A 17,940-nucleotide genomic window follows, 5' to 3' on the forward strand; every position below is an offset into this window, starting at 1 on the left:
GCAGAAGGAAAGAAATCATAAAGATCAGAGCAGAAATAAATGAAATAGAAACAAAGAAAACAATAGCAAAGATCAATAAAACTAAAAGTTGGTTCTTTGAGAAGATAAACAAAATTGATAAGCCATTAACCAGACTCATCAAGAAAAAGAGGGAGAGGACTCAAATCAATAAAATCAGAAATGAAAAAGGAGAAGTTACAACAGACACCGCAGAAATACAAAACATCCTAAGAGACTACTACAAGCAACTTTATGCCAATAAAATGGACAACCTGGAAGAAATGGACAAATTCTTAGAAAGGTATAACCTTCCAAGACTGAATCAGGAAGAAACAGAAAATATCAACAGACCAATCACAAGTAATGAAATTGAAACTGTGATTAAAAATCTTCCAACAAACAAAAGTCCAGGACCAGATGGCTTCACAGGTGAATTCTATCAAACATTTAGAGAAGAGCTAACACCCATCCTTCTCAAACTCTTCCAAAAAATTGCAGAGGAAGGAACTCTCCCAAACTCATTCTATGAGGCCACAATCACCCTGATACCAAAACCAGACAAAGACACTACAAAAAAAGAAAATTACAGACCAATATCACTGATGAATATAGATGCAAAAATCCTCAACAAAATACTAGCAAACAGAATCCAACAACACATTAAAAGGATCATACACCACGATCAAGTGGGATTTATCCCAGGGATGCAAGGATTCTTCAATATACGCAAATCAATCAATGTGATACACCATATTAACAAATTGAAGAATAAAAACCATATGATCATCTCAATAGATGCAGAAAAAGCTTTTGACAAAATTCAACACCCATTTATGATAAAAACTCTCCAGAAAGTGGGCATAGAGGGAACCTACCTCAACATAATAAAGGCCATATATGACAAACCCACAGCAAACATCATTCTCAATGGTGAAAAACTGAAAGCATTTCCTCTAAGATCAGGAACGAGACAAGGATGTCCACTCTCACCACTATTATTCAACATAGTTCTGGAAGTCCTAGCCACGGCAATCAGAGAAGAAAAAGAAATAAAAGGAATACAAATTGGAAAAGAAGAAGTAAAACTGTCACTGTTTGCGGATGACATGATACTATACATACAGAATCCTAAAACTGCCACCAGAAAACTGCTAGAGCTAATTAATGAATATGGTAAAGTTGCAGGTTACAAAATTAATGCACAGAAATCTCTTGCATTCCTATACACTAATGATGAAAAATCTGAAAGAGAAATTATGGAAACACTCCCATTTACCATTGCAACAAAAAGAATAAAATACCTAGGAATAAACCTACCTAGGGAGACAAAAGACCTGTATGCAGAAAACTATAAGACACTGATGAAAGAAATTAAAGATGATACCAACAGATGGAGAGATATACCATGTTCTTGGATTGGAAGAATCAACATTGTGAAAATGAGTATACTACCCAAAGCAATCTACAGATTCAATGCAATCCCTATCAAATTACCAATGGCATTTTTTACGGAGCTAGAACAAATCATCTTAAAATTTGTATGGAGACACAAAAGACCCCGAATAGCCAAAGCAGTCTTGAGGCAAAAAAACGGAGCTGGAGGAATCAGACTCCCTGACTTCAGACTATACTACAAAGCTACAGTAATCAAGACAATATGGTACTGGCACAAAAACAGAAACATAGATCAATGGAACAAGATAGAAAGCCCAGAGATTAACCCACGCACCTATGGTCAACTAATCTATGACAAAGGAGGCAAAGATATACAATGGAGAAAAGACAGTCTCTTCAATAAGTGGTGCTGGGAAAACTGGACAGCCACATGTAAAAGAATGAAATTAGAACACTCCCTAACACCATACACAAAAATAAACTCAAAATGGATTAGAGACCTAAATATAAGACCGGACACTATAAAACTCTTAGAGGAAAACATAGGAAGAACACTCTTTGACATAAATCACAGCAAGATCTTTTTCGATCCACCTCCTAGAGTAATGGAAATAAAAACAAAAATAAACAAGTGGGACCTAATGAAACTTCAAAGCTTTTGCACAGCAAAGGAAACCATAAACAAGACGAAAAGACAACCCTCAGAATGGGAGAAAATATTTGCAAATGAATCAACGGACAAAGGATTAATCTCCAAAATATATAAACAGCTCATTCAGCTCAATATCAAAGAAACAAACACCCCAATCCAAAAATGGGCAGAAGACCTAAATAGACATTTCTCCAAAGAAGACATACAGACGGCCACGAAGCACATGAAAAGATGCTCAACATCACTAATTATTAGAGAAATGCAAATCAAAACTACAATGAGGTATCACCTCACTCCTGTTAGAATGGGCATCATCAGAAAATCTACAAACAACAAATGCTGGAGAGGGTGTGGAGAAAAGGGAACCCTCTTGCACTGTTGGTGGGAATGTAAATTGATACAGCCACTATGGAGAACAATATGGAGGTTCCTTAAAAAACTAAAAATAGAATTACCATATGACCCAGCAATCCCACTACTGGGCATATACCCTGAGAAAACCGTAATTCAAAAAGACACGTGCACCCGAATGTTCATTGCAGCACTATTTACAATAGCCAGGTCATGGAAGCAACCTAAATGCCCATCAACAGACGAATGGATAAAGAAGTTGTGGTACATATATACGATGGAATATTATTCAGCCATAAAAAGGAACGAAATTGAGTCATTTGTTGAGAAGTGGATGGATCTAGAGGCTGTCATACAGAGTGAAGTAAGTCAGAAAGAGAAAAACAAATATCGTATGTTAATGCATGTATGTGGAACGTAGAAAAATGGTACAGATGAGCCAGTTTGCAGGGCAGAAGTTGAGACACAGATGTAGAGAATGGACATATGGACACCAATGGGGGAAAACTGCGGTGAGGTGGGGATGGTGGTGTGCTGAATTGGGCGATTGGGATTGACATGTATACACTGATGTGTATAAAACTGATGCCTAATAAGAACCTGCAGTATAAAAAAACAAACAAAACAACTAATACTAAACTTTCATTGGGTTATTTGTATGGAAATATGTTAATATAAATGTTTCAGACATTACATGAAATTTCTAAAAATCTTATATTTGTATTTGTATGGAAATATGTATGGAAATATGTTAATATAAATGTTTCAGACATTACATGAAATTTCTAAAAATCTTGTATTTGTATGGAAATATGTATGGAAATATGTTAATATAAATGTTTCAGACATTACAGGAAACGTCTAAAAATCTTATATGTTCTGGTATAATGTTATAAGTAATAATCCTAGTTATTACTTTAAAATGTATATCTCAGAAATAACTAATTTTCTTGTCAACTGCATTATTATGAACTTTCATCAAATCTTTAACCATGGTCATTTTTAAGTCTTTTGTCATTTACAGACAGTTCTGGGTGTACTCTGATGATTTTGCAAATATGTTCCTATAAAAGAGTTTCATCTTCAAGAAATTCATGGAAAAGACTCTGACAAGTACAGGTTTCTGGTAACTGACTGTACTGCTGAACTGAATGAATAAGCATTTTCAGAACTCTAATGAAAAACTGATGAACTCATAAAACTGCTAACAAAAGATCAAGATGAAAAAAAAGAAATTAATTACATGGGACTGAGTGAACTGATGAGGATGAGTATAATTTTTGTGACTTTCTGTCTGAATTAAAAAAAAAAAATCCCACAAGGACTCAGAGGAAAAGAATATACAAATCAATTTTCACTGCAAAGTAAAGGAGCTGTTACAGTGGAGGATTACTGGACTGAATGTCAATATTATGACATAGTATAAGTGTGTTTCATGTTTGGTAATTGCAATCATTGTTGCTTTTGTTGTGGTCATCCATGTACAATGCTTGGTGTCAGTCTATCTATCTCTTGTAAAAATAAAATACAGTGTGTGTGTGTGGAAAAAAAAAAATATTTCATATTTAGAACTCAAATGCTATAAATTGAGAATATTTTTAAATTTATACTTTGATCCAGCTGCATAATAAAATTCCAATATAATGTAATTTGCTTATTCTTACTTTTTCAAATCTTCAGTGGCATTTTCTATGCATTTTCTAATGGTATTTGATACAAAGGAATGAATTTCAGTTCACCCTTCTTTTGTTTTCTATGTATTATATTATGATGTTTACTATAGCAGGAAGAACACATGTACCCCCAATTAAATTGTGTTTTCAATTTTTCCCTTATTAAGATTCCCCATAAAAGACTCCCAACATTTACTTAAGCAAAACTTTAAAAATTTTAATATTGAGTACTCTTTGTCTTTAAACATTCCTGAAAATTGAACATCATTTCCAAGCCCCAGATGCCTACTTTGGAAATGCCTTACGGATTATGATATCATAATACAATTTTTAGTTAAAATTCAAGGCAAAAATATAAGGTTAGGGTTAGGTATGTTAATAATGAAAGTAGTTATGAAACAGAAACAGACTCACAGACATAGAGAACAGACTTGTGTTTGCCAAGGGTGGGAGGCGGGGGAGAGGAATGCATTGAGAGTTTGGGATTAGAAGATGCAAACTATTATATGTAGGATGGATGAACAACAAGGTCCTACTGTATATAGAACAGGGAACTATATTCAATATGCTGTGATAAACCATAATGAAAAAGAATATGAAGAAGAATATAGTGTATAACTGAATCACTTTGCTGTACAGCAGAAATTAACACAAAATTGTAAATCAACTATACTTCAATAAAATTTTAAAAAATAATGAAAGCAGATATAAAATCTTATTGCAAATAATTTCAAAAATTTCAAAAACTTAGCCTACTTCTTGTCAAATTCCAGTAGGTTAACACTGATAAATATACAACTTATATTAATGGCTGATAACATGCTTATCTAGACCTAGGTGTTATGTGATGACCTCTGTCATTTCTTATTGTTTATGTCTATATGAATAGGGGAATATTCAATCTAGATTATTTTGCAGGAGTTTTTTTAGTAAAGTTATCTTCTCACTCTCTGAAGATTATTTTAGTCAAAAATAATTGAAATGATAAGTCATATACCCAGTTGGGCACATGAATGGCGATAGGGTGCAACAGGCTTAAGGAATAGCCAACTGAGGACTCTTTGTCCATTGCACCAAGTTTGAGAGCCACGACCCTTTTTTTCCCCCTCAGGACTATACTTATTAGATTCTTGTAGTTGAAAGAATCTCAATGATGGTGGAAAGTAGGGGATGGGGCAAGAGAACCTTACTGAGGAAATCTAACCTAGAATATACATGAGCTGTGTCTAGCATTCAAAACTACAAAAGAGACCAATGTAAAATCATATACATCAGGAAAGCTTAAAATCTTTTTTACTGCTTTAGGTTAGGAGTTGGCCAACTTTTTCTGTAAAGGCCCCGATACTGTATTTCTTTTTTAACATCTTTATTGGAGTATGATTGCTTTACAATGGTGTGTTAGTTTCTGTTGTATAACAAAGTGAATCAGCTATACATATACATATATCCCCATATCTCCTCCCTCTTGCATCTCCCTCCCATCCTCCCTATCCCACCCCTCTAGGTGGTCACAAAGCACTGTGCTGAACTCCCTGTGCTATGCGGCTGCTTCCCACTAGCTATCTATTTTACATTTGGTAGTGTATATAGTCCATGCCACTCTCTCACTTCACCCCAGCTTACCTTTCCCACTCCCCGTGTCCTCAAGTCCATTCTCTACATCTGTATCGTTATTCCTGCCCTGCCCCTAGGTTCTTCAGAACCATTTTTTTTTAGACTCCATATTTATGTGTTAGCATACAGTATTTGTTTTTCTCTTTCTGACTTACTTCACTCGGTATGACAGACTTTAACTCCATCCACCTCACTACAAATAACTCAATTTTGTTTCTTTTTATGGTGAGTAATATTCCATTGTATATATGTGCCACATCTTCTTTATCTATTCATCTGTCAATGGACACTTAAGTTGCTTGCATGTCCTGGCTATTGTAAATAGAGCTGCAATGAACATTGTGGTACATGACTCTTTTTAAATTATGGTTTTCTCAGGGTATATGCCCAGTAGTGGGATTGCTGGGTCGTATGGTAGTTCTATTTTTAGTTTTTTAAGGAACCTCCATACTGTTCTCCATAGTCGCTGTATCAATTTACATTCCCACCAATGGACAGGTCATCCAAAATGAAAATAAATAGGGAAACACAAGCTTTAAATGACACATTAAACAAGATGGACTTAATTGATATTTATAGGACATTCCATCCAAAAACAACAGAATACACTTTATTCTCAAGTGCTCATGGAACATTCTCCAGGATAGATCATATCTTCAGTCACAAATCAAGCCCTGGTAAATTTAAGAAAATTGAAATCATATCAAGTATCTTTTCTGACCACAACACTATGAGACTAGATATCAATTACAGGAAAAAATCTGTAAAAAATACAAACACATGAAGGCTAAACAATACACTACTAAATAACCAAGAGATCACTGAAGAAATCAAAGAGAAAATCAAAAAATACCTAGAAACAAATGACAATGAAAACACGATGACCCAAAACCTATGGGATGCAGCAAAAGCAGTTCTAAGAGGGAAGTTTATAGCAATACAATCCTACCTCAAGAAACAAGAAACATCTCAAATAAACAACTTAACCTTACACCTAAAACAATTAGAGAAAGAAGAACAAAAAAAAACCCGGGTACTGTATTTTGTAGGCTTTGCAAACCATATATTCTGTCACAATTACTACTTCTATGATAGCGTGAAAGCAGCCTCAGATAATATATAAATGAATAAGCATGACTGTGTGCCAATAATGCTTTATGGAAGAGGTGGTGAATCAGATCTGACCCACAGGCTATAGCTTCTAAACCTAAAGGTTTGAAAACAACACACATTAATAAAATATTTTTTACGTTTGACCTGCACCCTACCTCCCTTCCAATGAATTATCTTGAGGTTGGTACATTTTTCTTTGGAGATCACTATTCGAAATGATTCCTGAAAATGAACATCATTCTACCCTGCTTTGGTATTCAATAGATGAATCTCATAAGGTCCTCATTTTTGAGGGAAGAACAGGAATCGTAAAATTCTCTTGTATGTGTTTTTATCAGTGAGATATGTAACATAGTTGTTTCCCATAAAATCCTTACAGTGCTTTTCACTTACTTGAGAATTGTCTTTTTCAATATAAAAATACTTAGAACAAATTTTTCAAAAGAAAAGAAGCTTTATTTAAGAGCTTTGTTTTTAAAATGGAATTGACAATTTGGCTTGATTATCATATCCTGCAAAACTTCAAGAACACACGAAGTTATGAAGCAAATAATATCTTTGTTCATTAGAGAAAGATTACCAAAAACATGCAGAGAATAAATTCATTTAGCTTTATTTGTTAAAAGAACTACAGAGCCAGTAGAATTAGATATTGACAGAGACATCATAAAAGTAATGCTATAGCAATAACTGATGCATTCATCACTCTAGAAGAAGCCCACTTTCTACTCAACCATCAAGTCAAATTGTTTAACCATAGAAGCTGTTTCCATTGCAACACCAAAGGGCATTGGAATGCATATGGGCTCTTCATTAAAGCCTGCACATCTGAGGCTCTTTTGTTCTACCTGTTTTTTTAAAGTTACCTCCTTTTCTGTGGTTTGGTAGTGAAAGGTGAAAATCCATTTTCCCCTTGCTCTCACTGTCCCCTCTGCACACCACACACAGTTATCTGTGCCTTTTGAAACTCAGAGCACCACTGCGTGAAATTACTGGAGTCTTTAACTCCATCCTTTCTTCCCGCTTCTCACCTCTTTGGGAAAACAACACTTCTTTTTTTTTTTTTTTAACAACACATTTTTAAATGCAGCACTTATATTCAGCTTTTCTTTCCTGCCTGGAGCCTATAGTAATCCAAAATCAGAATTTTAGCATTTCTGCTAAAGTTTTAATTTAAAACAACACCCCGTCCATAAAGTCAAGGACGATTACAATGTATTTCTTAAAGAGTGCTTCCTTCAGCCAGAGGTAACAACATTTTACAGACATGATCACAGAAACTCCCAATTACTAAGAAGAGATTCTAATCATCTACATTTCACTAAGATCAAGCCAAGATAAGTTAGGTCTCTTAATTTTGAACATATGGCATAACTTCTTGCTTATCAGTCCTAATTTTAAAGCATCCATGTGCATTTTAAAAACAGACATACTTAAAGCAACACATCTATTTCAGATCCTGACTTGAACCAAAAAATTTGAACTTGTTAAATATGAAAAAGCTAGCATACACTTACCTACTCCAAATTCCCTATCAAAAAAAAAATTAAAGGACTAAAACATAATTCTGAAGATAGGATTTGGATTATTTAGTTCTGAAAGTTTGTGGTTGTCTGAAAGCAAGTTTCACGGAGCAGATAACATAGATAAAGTGTGAAGATATTTGACTGAGACATGCTCAAGGGAAAAGAAAGAGGAAGTATTTCATAATCAATCACAGTGGGCACTAGAGCATGAAAATGCTGAGTTTTATATTTTTCTATACATATAGTTTAATTCTCATCCTACATTCTGACATGGATGCATTTGGGGGAAAAGGCGCAATTTAAGTTGAAGAAGTTAGAAAGTAACACAGAAAAGAGGCTTCTCTGATTTCTCATCATGGTGGGAAGAAAGAAGAGAATGTATCTGGTGACCCTTTAGTAGGAAGTCAACTCCTTTCTTCCAAAATTATAGTGCTCCTAAAAGAAATGATAACAATAGTAAACATTTAAAAATTTGCATTCCCTTTAAAGTGTCCAGAGCTCTTTCACAGTGACTGTTTCATTTAATCATGAATGGGTATGAGTATGGGTACCACTAGAAATGAGATTAGTAGCCCCATTTTTCGAGGATGAAACTGAAGTTCAGAGAGTTGACTGATCTTCTCAGGATCACACCAAGCCCATGTTCTTTCCATTGCGTTCTATCATAATGTTTCTCTCCTTTTCAGGAAACAGGAAAGTTACTGCTGGAGCAGTAGGCTCCAGTAACCAATAGTCAAGGTAGGGTCTCTTAATGGATTAGGCAACTAGAGGGCCAGGTCATGGAGTGTGTAGCCTGAGTGTGAAGTAGACAGGTCAGAGCGAGAAAGTACAGAGGGTTGCAGAGAAGGTTAAGAGTAGCAGGAAGGAGACAGAGACCGAGGTTCAGATATTTAGAACCCACTAGAATCTAAGCTCCATGGGATCAAGGATATTGTCTGCTCTGTTTCCTGAGAAAGGACCCATATCTTTTTTGGCACAAACATAAATGACTGGATGCTAAGAAGAGACAGAAGGGAAGTGAATGTGGAGAGAAGTAACGACACCATCCATCAGGGACACCATCTACAGCAAGGACTACAAGCCCGGGAACACTTTCCAGTCCTTTCTCCCCTACACTCCTGTGCTCTGTGGTCCTTCCACCAACATGGGCAGCTAAGGCTTAATACCATCTTCATATCTCAGGGTAGGATTTTGGTGGTGACTGTTAAAACTGAATTTCAAAGAGAAATTCAGTACATTTAATGTACAAGATACATTAAATGTAGCCTCCATATTGTTCATGTTAACAAAGCATTATAATTTTAAAGAAAAATGATCTTGTGGTTTTTTAATATCCCGAGGTTTTGTTCCTTTGAATATACTATTGTTTTACCAAGAAATTTAAGTGAAAGTGTTGATGTTCAGCAACTAAATTGTGTTTCCTGTACACAGCCTGTCACCTAGTCTAAAATCACCTTTCAGAGAGATCTAGAAAGGCAAAAATTATCCCCAAAGTTCATTACAAGGATTATCCCATAGTCTTTTGTGATTATGAAACAAAGGAATCAAAGCATGGTGTCTTCTACACTTAATGAATGCAGAAACAAGAAATCCAGACACAGCCAAGACTTCATTTTCATTATAGAAAGCATCTTTGTTTAAATTTTAGGTTGCCTACTTAGCCTTCCTATTCAGGATATTTGCAACGGAAATAGTTGTCAGGTTTGCAAATGTAAAAGAAGGAAAAAAGTAATTTAAGTAGCAAATACCAGGACCCTGATACAGGCTGTTATATATGTGTGTCTTTTATATGAACACACACATACACACACATATATAAATTTATATATCTATATATAAATTTAATTTTGAAAAGAAATCATTTCTCTCCCAGGGATTTTAGTTTAAGGAAAAGCAAAGCAAAGTATAGTTATTCAAAGGGAAATAATGACAATGAATCATATTGATGATTTCTTATTACTCCACAACTAGGAAGTAAATAGGACATGATTTTTTTAAAAAGGAAAAAATCAAAATAAAAGAAAATATTCCCTACTCCAAATTTCTCAATCAAAAATAAAAGAATCAAAGTAAACTCTATGGGTGTAGAACTAGTCTTATTTGTCATGATTTTGACCTAGACAATAGATTATAAGATTTTCCATCTCTCCAAAGTTATGACCTGATTAATACTTGCTCTTTTTTTTTTTTTTTTGGATCATCTAAGGATGTGAAATATCAGAAGGGTTCCAGTAATATTTAAGGGCATGAACACAGAATTTCAGGGTAAGGAGGTACCTTCGAAAGTACTTCATACAACACACTCATTTTTCAGATGTGTAATTAAATCCAGGATCAGGAATGACTTAGTCCAACAGCATGCATTTTAAGAGTTAACATCAGACTGCCTGACTTTTTAAAATTTCTCTTTCAGTTAATTGTCCTGACACCTAACAATTGGGGAAATACAAGAAAGAGAAATGTCTAGAAAAGTGGTGAAGCCATAATTTTGCTGACATAGAGCCAAGAAAAATGTATGTCCCTTGTCAAACAGGGCTATCATTATGAGTAGAGGCTCCATGGAATGTGGAAATTCTCGTAAATGGAGGCTTACTTGCCTCCTTTGTGTAAATCAAATAGGGAAAAGTTCTTAGTTCAAACACAAAAGAAGGCACCTAATCAATGTTGGTTGAAAGGAAATGCCCCTGGCAGGGGTAGCTTTGAGCATCATTAGTCATAGAATTCTTGGAGCTGGAAGGGAGGCAAGAGGTGGGCTAGCCCAGGGTCTCTCAACCCCAGCATTAGTGACATTTGGGGTAGGCTAAGTCTTTGCTGTGGGGGACTGTCCTGGATACTGTAGGATGTTTAGCAGCATCCTTGGCCTCTACCCACTGGGTGCCAGCAGCATGCCCAGCCCCAGTCATGACAGTAATGTCTGGGGCAAAGTCATGCCAGTTGAGAACCACTGGTCCCCTCATTTCACAAATGCACTGAGTAGAACTGGTTAACTACACAATCACAACTAGAACACACACTTCAGAGCTTTTTCTGAAAAACCAACCTGCCCTAGTTCCCCTTTGGTTCAATTATGTATCATAATGAATAAGGGCATCAGATCTTGCATGAATGTGGTTTCTGAAATGTGAAGTGAAACTAGCCTGACTTTATTATATGCTGCAAAGGGCCAGTCCATCTATCAAATGCAATTTATGAGGGCCTAATACTTCCCAAAAGCCATTAAGCCACAGATTGAGAAAAACACCTCTATTTTTCTGAGCCTACCCTATGGGATAAATATCATATATACTTGCTTTTACTTGAGCAGGTAAAATTTGCTAAGCCTCTCAGCTCTACTGGACAAAGATAACTGACAATCTGGTTCCTGGTAAGTTGTTTCTTACCAAATGCATTTTCTGTTTTCAAGGAAAAGTAAGGTAAAAAATATTAAAGATCTAAAGGTTCATAAAACAAATTCGTATTCGGATGGCTGGGCTACAGTAGATTAAATTTCACTTAGGATGTCTAGATTTGGAGGTTAGAACATTACTTTTAAAAACTCTAAGAACCTACCACCTCTCCCATCTCAAAGGAATCACTAATTTTGAACTTACAAATTTACTACAGATTGTTCTTTTCACACAGCCTTTGAGATAAAGAAAAATACATTTTTAATCCTGGCTTTTTTTCCCCATATATTTATTTTAAATCACTTGCTTCACTAACTTGATTTCAGTTTTCACAGGTTGGACTTCTAAAGTTGTCTTTGGTTTCTTTAATGGAACTTAAAAAATAGTTTATTTACCAGTTTTAGCTCTCTGTTTCATTCTGTCCTATGCACCCACTTGATTGCCCTTCTCATTTGGATTTTTTGTTTTCTCTGCCAAAATGACAAACTCACAGTTATTTTATCTTAGATCACAGTGAGGAAGAGAAAGTTTCCAAATCTCTTCATATGACTCAGCTTCAAACTTCTATATCTTGCTGTGACCTTTACATTTGTCGTCATGCAAAGCTGGCCTAATCTCACCCACACTTTAAAATATCTAACAATCTCTCCAATGGTTAGAGATTATAACATTTATTCTAGACACTTCAATCTTAGCATTTATATTCAAAGAATACATCCAGTTTTTTACTACATCCTCCTTTAAATATATTCTACCTAGATTCCATTTCTCATAGGTCAAAGAAAATGTTCATTAGAGAAAAGAAAACCACAAGCCCCTCACCCTGGTTGCATTTCCTATGTACATTTATTGATAACTAGCCCCCAAATTATGTTAAGGAACTTGTAGAATTGAATCTGTTTAGAGGGGGATGGAGGAGATCATTGTAGACAATGTCCTGGGAGAGGTGCCACATACCGTATAAAAGACAAAACTATACCAAAGCCATGTTGTTGTCACCATACAGTTCTATTCACAGGCTGACATTGACTCAAAGTTCAAGAAGAAATAGACTCCTCTGAAGTAAAACATAAGAACACACCTTTTTTCTTGCCAACAAATAAAATGAACTTTCTAAGCTTTGAATAGTATTTATTTTGGCTATTACTTAAAATTATTTTTACACAGCTACCTTCTCCTCTTAAAATTCTGTTGTCTAATACTTTTCAGGTGAAACCAATAGAGAATTTTAAACTTTGTTTTAACAAAACCTTATTTTAAGTACTATTTGTCTTGCCTTTCCCTGGCTTTTCTCACACAGATATAAAGAAAAAAAAAAACCTTACTTTAAAACCATAATATACAAAAAGTTTTAAATAAAAATAAAATAAAACAATTTTTTTTTTAATTTTAAAAAATTGAAGAAAAGAAACTTAGCCTTCCAAATAGAAGTAATAAAAGTTTAGATATAATGACCACAGCTTTTTATTTCATAAACTTCAACCCTATTAGATGTAGATAAAAATGAAAATAAAGATTGAATTCAACCAAAACAAAAAACAAAAAAAAAGGAATATAATTTACATGAGAGGTTCTAAATATGGTAATCATCACCTCTCATAAATAAAGATATCTGGGGACATCACGAGTTAACAAAACATAAGACATATTTATATAAAGCTTTCAGATTATCATTGTTTCCCAATAGACTGGGGTACAGTCAGACACTACATATTCACCAATTTGTTAAAAAACTAATGCTTCAAAGCTTAACTAATCATTAGAATTCAGTTGCTTAACTAATTATTAGAATTATTCCATCTATTATGATAGAAGTGGAAAATAGGTCTTCTTTGTGTGTCTGTTTTAAAGCAAGTAAAAAGACTCCCTCTTTTGAGAGCACCAGAATCACAATTAACTGCTGAACCATCATCGACAGGAAAACACTGGAACTCATCAAAAAAGATACCCCACATCCAGAGAAAAAGGAGAAGCCACAATGAGATGGTAGGAGGGGCACAATCACAATAAAATCAAATCCCATAATTGCTGGTTGGGTGACTCACAAACTGGAGAACATTTATATCACAGAAGTCCACCCACTGGAGTGAAGGTTCTGAGCTCCACATCAGGCTTCCCAACCTGAGGGTCCAGCAATGGGAGAAGGAATTTCTAGAGAATAAGACTTTGAAGGCTAGTGGGATTTGATTGCAGGACTTCAACAGGACTGGGAGAAACAGAGATTCTACTCTTGGAGGGCACACACAAAGTAGTGTGTGCATCGGGACCCAGGGGAAGGAGCAGTGACCCCATAGGAGACTGAACCAGACCTACCTGCTAGTGTTGGAGAGTCTCCTGAAGAGGCTGTCTTTCACCATGAGGACAAGGACACTGACAGCAGAAGTTCTGGGAAGTAATCCTTGGCGGGAGCCCTCCCAGAATCCACCATTAGCCCCATCAAAGAGCCGGGTATGATCCAGTGTTGGGTCACCTCAGTCCAAACAACCAACAGGGAGTGAATCCAGCCCCACCCGTCAGCAGACAAGAAGATTAAACTTTTACTGAGCTCTGCCCACCAGAGCAACACCCAGCTCTACCCACCACCAGTCCCTCCCATCAGGAAACTTACAAAAGCCTCTTAGATAGCCTCATCCACCAGAGGGCACATAGCAAGAGCAAGATGAACTACAATCCTACAGCCTTTGGAACAAAAACCACATTCACAGAAAGATAGACAAGATGAAAGGGCAGAGGGCTATGTACCAGATGAAGGAACAAGATAAAACCCCAGAAAAACAACTAAATGAAGTGGAGATAGGAAAACTTCCAGAAAAAGAATTCAGAATAATGATAGTGAAGATAATCCAGGACCTCAGAAAAAAAAATTGAGGCAAAGATTTAGAAGAGGCAAGAAATGTTTAACAAAGACCTAGAAGAATTAAAGAACAAACAAACAGAGATGAACAATACAATAACTGAAATGAAAAATACACTAGAAGGAATCAATAGCAGAATAACTGAGGCAGAAGAACGGATAAGTGAACTGGAAGACAGAATGGTGGAATTCACTGCTGCAGAACAGATTAAAGAAAAAAAAAAATGAAAAGAAATGAAGACAGCCTAAGAGACCTCTGGGACAACATTAAATGCAACAACATTCGCATTATAAGAGTCCCAGAAGGAGGAGAGAGAGAGAAAGGACCCAAGAAAATATTTGAAGAGATTATAGTTAAAAACTTACCTAACATGGGAAAGGAAATAGCCACCCAATCACCCAACCCCAGGAAGTGCAGACAGTCCCAGGCAGGATAAACCCAAGGAGAACCACGCCAAGACACATAGTAATCAAATTGACAAAAATTAAATGCAAAGAATAATTATTGAAAGCAACAAGGGAAAATGACAAATAACATACAAGGGAACTCCCATAAGGTTGACAACTGATTTTCGGTAGAAACTCTAAAACCAGAAGGGAGTGGCATGATATATTTAAAGTGATGAAAGGGAAGAACCTGCAACCAAGATTACTCTACCCGGCAAGGATCTCATTCAGATTCGACAGAGAAATAAAAAGCTTTACAGAGAGGCAACAGCTAAGAGAATTCAGCACCACCAAACCAGCTCTACAACAAATGCTAAAGGAACTTCTCTAAATGGGAAACACAACAGAAGAAAAGGACCTTAAAAAAAAAACACATTACAAATAAATATTGGTAATAGGAACATACATGCCGATAATTACCTTAAATGTGAACGGATTAAATGCTCCAACCAAAAGACACAGGCTCGCTGAATGGATACAAAAACAAGACCCATACATATGCTGTCTACAAGAGACCCACTTCAGACCTAGGGACACATATAGACTGAAAGTGAGGGGATGGAAAAAAATATTCCATGCAAATGGGAATCAAAAGAAAGCTGGAGTAGCAATTCTCATATCAGATACACTAGACGTTAAAATAAAGAATGTTACAAGAGACAAAGAAGGACACTACATAATGATCAAGGGATCAATCCAAGAAGAAGATATAACAATTATAAATATATATGCACCCAACATAGGAGCACTTCAATACATAAGGCAACTGCTAACAGCTATAAAAGGGGAAATCAACAGTAACACAATAATAGTGGGGAATTTTAACACCTCACTTATATCAGTGGACAGATCATTCAAACAGGAAATTAATAAGGAACCACAGGCTTTAAATAACACAATAGACAAAATAGATTTCATTGATATTTATAGGGCATTCTGCCCAAAAACAGCAGATTACACTCTCTTCTCAAGTGCACATGGAACATTCTCCAGGATAGATCGCAGCTTGGGTCACAAATCAAGGCTCAATAAAGTTAAGAAAATTGAAATCATATCAAGCATCTTTGCTCACCACCATGCTATGAGATTAGAAATCAATTAGAGGGAAAAAAACATAAAAAACACAAACACATGGAGGCTAAACAATACGTTACTAAATAACCAAGAGATCACTGAAGATATCAATGAGGAAATCAAAAATTACCTAGAGACAAATTACAATGAAAACACGATAATCCAAACTGTATGGGATGCAGCAAAAGCAGTTCTAAAAGGGAAGTTTATAGCAATAACATCCTACCTCAAGAAACAAGAAAAATCTAAAATAAACAACCTAACCTTACACCTAAAGCAATTAGAGAAAGAAGAAAAAAAACCCCACAAAATTACTAGAAGGAAAGAAATCATAAAGATTAGAGCAGAAATAAATGAAAAAGAAACAAAGAAAGCAATAGGAAAGATCAGTAAAACTAAAAGCAGGTTATTTGAGAAGATAAACAAAATTGATAAACCATTAGCTAGACTCATCAAGAAAAAGAGGGAGAGGACTCAAATCAATAAAATTAGAAATGAAAAAGGAGAAGTTACAACAGACACCACAGAAATACAAAGCATCCTATGAGACTACTACAAGCAATTCTATGACAATAAAAAGACAAGCTGGAAGATATTTTCAAATTCTTAGAAAGGTATAACCTTCCAAAACTGAATCAGGAAAAAATAGAAAATATAAACAGACCAATCACAAGTAATGAAATTGAAACTGTGATTAAAAATCTTCCCACAAAAAAAAGTCCAGGACCAGATGGCTTCACAGGTGAATTCTATCAAACATTTAGAGAAGAGCTAACACCCATCCTTCTCAAACTCTTCCAAAAAATTGCAAAAGAAGGAAAACTCCCAAACTCATTCTGTGAGGCCACCATCACCCTGATACCAAAACCAGAAAAAGATACTACAAAAAAAGAAAATTACAGACTAATATCACTGATGAATATAGATGCAAAAATCCTCAACAAAATACTAGCAAACAGAATCCAACAACACATTAAAAGGATCACACACCATCATCAAGTGGGATTTATCCCAGGGATGCAAGGATTCTTCAAAATATGCAAATCAATCAATGTGATACACCATATTAACAAATTGAAGAATAAAAACCATATGATCTTTTCAATAGATGCAGAAAAAGCTTTTGACAAAATTCAACACCCATTTATGATAAAAAACTCTCCAGAAACTGGGCATAGAGGGAACCTACCTCAACATAATAAAGGCCATATATGACAAACCCACAGCCAACATCATTCTCACTGGTGATAAACTGAAAGCATTTCCTCTAAGATCAGGAACAAGACAAGGATGTCCACTCTTGCAACTATTATTCAACATAGTTTTGGAAGTCCTAGCCACAGCAATCAGAGAAGAAAAAGAAATAAAAGGAATATAGATTGGAAAAGAAGTAAAACTGTCACTTTTTGCAGATGACATGATACTATACATAGAGAATCCTAAAGATGCTACCAGAAAAATACTAGAGCTAATCAGTGAATTTGGTAAAGTTTCAGGATACAAAATTAATGCACAGAAATCTCTTGCATTCCTATACACTAATGATGAAAAATCTGAAAGAGAAATTATGGAAACACTCCCATTTACCATTGCAGCAAAAAGAATAAAATACCTAGGAATAAACCTACCTAGGGAGCCAAAAGACCTGTATGCAGACAAGTATAAGACACTGATGAAAGAAATTAAAGATGATACAAACAGCTGGACAGATATACCGTATTCTTGGAATGGAAGAATCAACACTGTGAAAATGACTATACTACCCAAAACAATCTACAGATTCAATGCAATCCATATCAAATTACTAATGGCATTTTTCACAGAACTAGAACAAAAATCTTAAAATTTGTATGGA

At 35.4% G+C, this 17,940-nt stretch overlaps 1 protein-coding gene across 14 annotated transcripts in view; it reads right to left on the reverse strand.

Annotated features, from left to right (window-relative positions):
* Positions 1–17,940, reverse strand: part of MLIP (muscular LMNA interacting protein) — a 298,573-nt gene that overhangs the window by 45,551 nt on the left and 235,082 nt on the right. Inside the window, exon 12 of one of the 14 annotated variants that reach the window (XM_007186942.3) lies at positions 7,275–8,759. The exons of the other annotated variants lie outside the window; for them this stretch is intronic. Within the exon in view, the coding sequence (XP_007187004.2) occupies positions 8,718–8,759 (42 nt within the window). The 3' untranslated portion in view covers positions 7,275–8,717. Of the gene's footprint in view, positions 1–7,274; positions 8,760–17,940 lie in introns of those variants that run through there. 14 annotated transcript variants of the gene reach the window in all.

The sequence above is a fragment of the Balaenoptera acutorostrata genome, chromosome 10 (genome assembly GCF_949987535.1).
Source record: "Balaenoptera acutorostrata chromosome 10, mBalAcu1.1, whole genome shotgun sequence".
Classification (NCBI taxonomy): Eukaryota; Metazoa; Chordata; class Mammalia; order Artiodactyla; family Balaenopteridae; genus Balaenoptera; species Balaenoptera acutorostrata.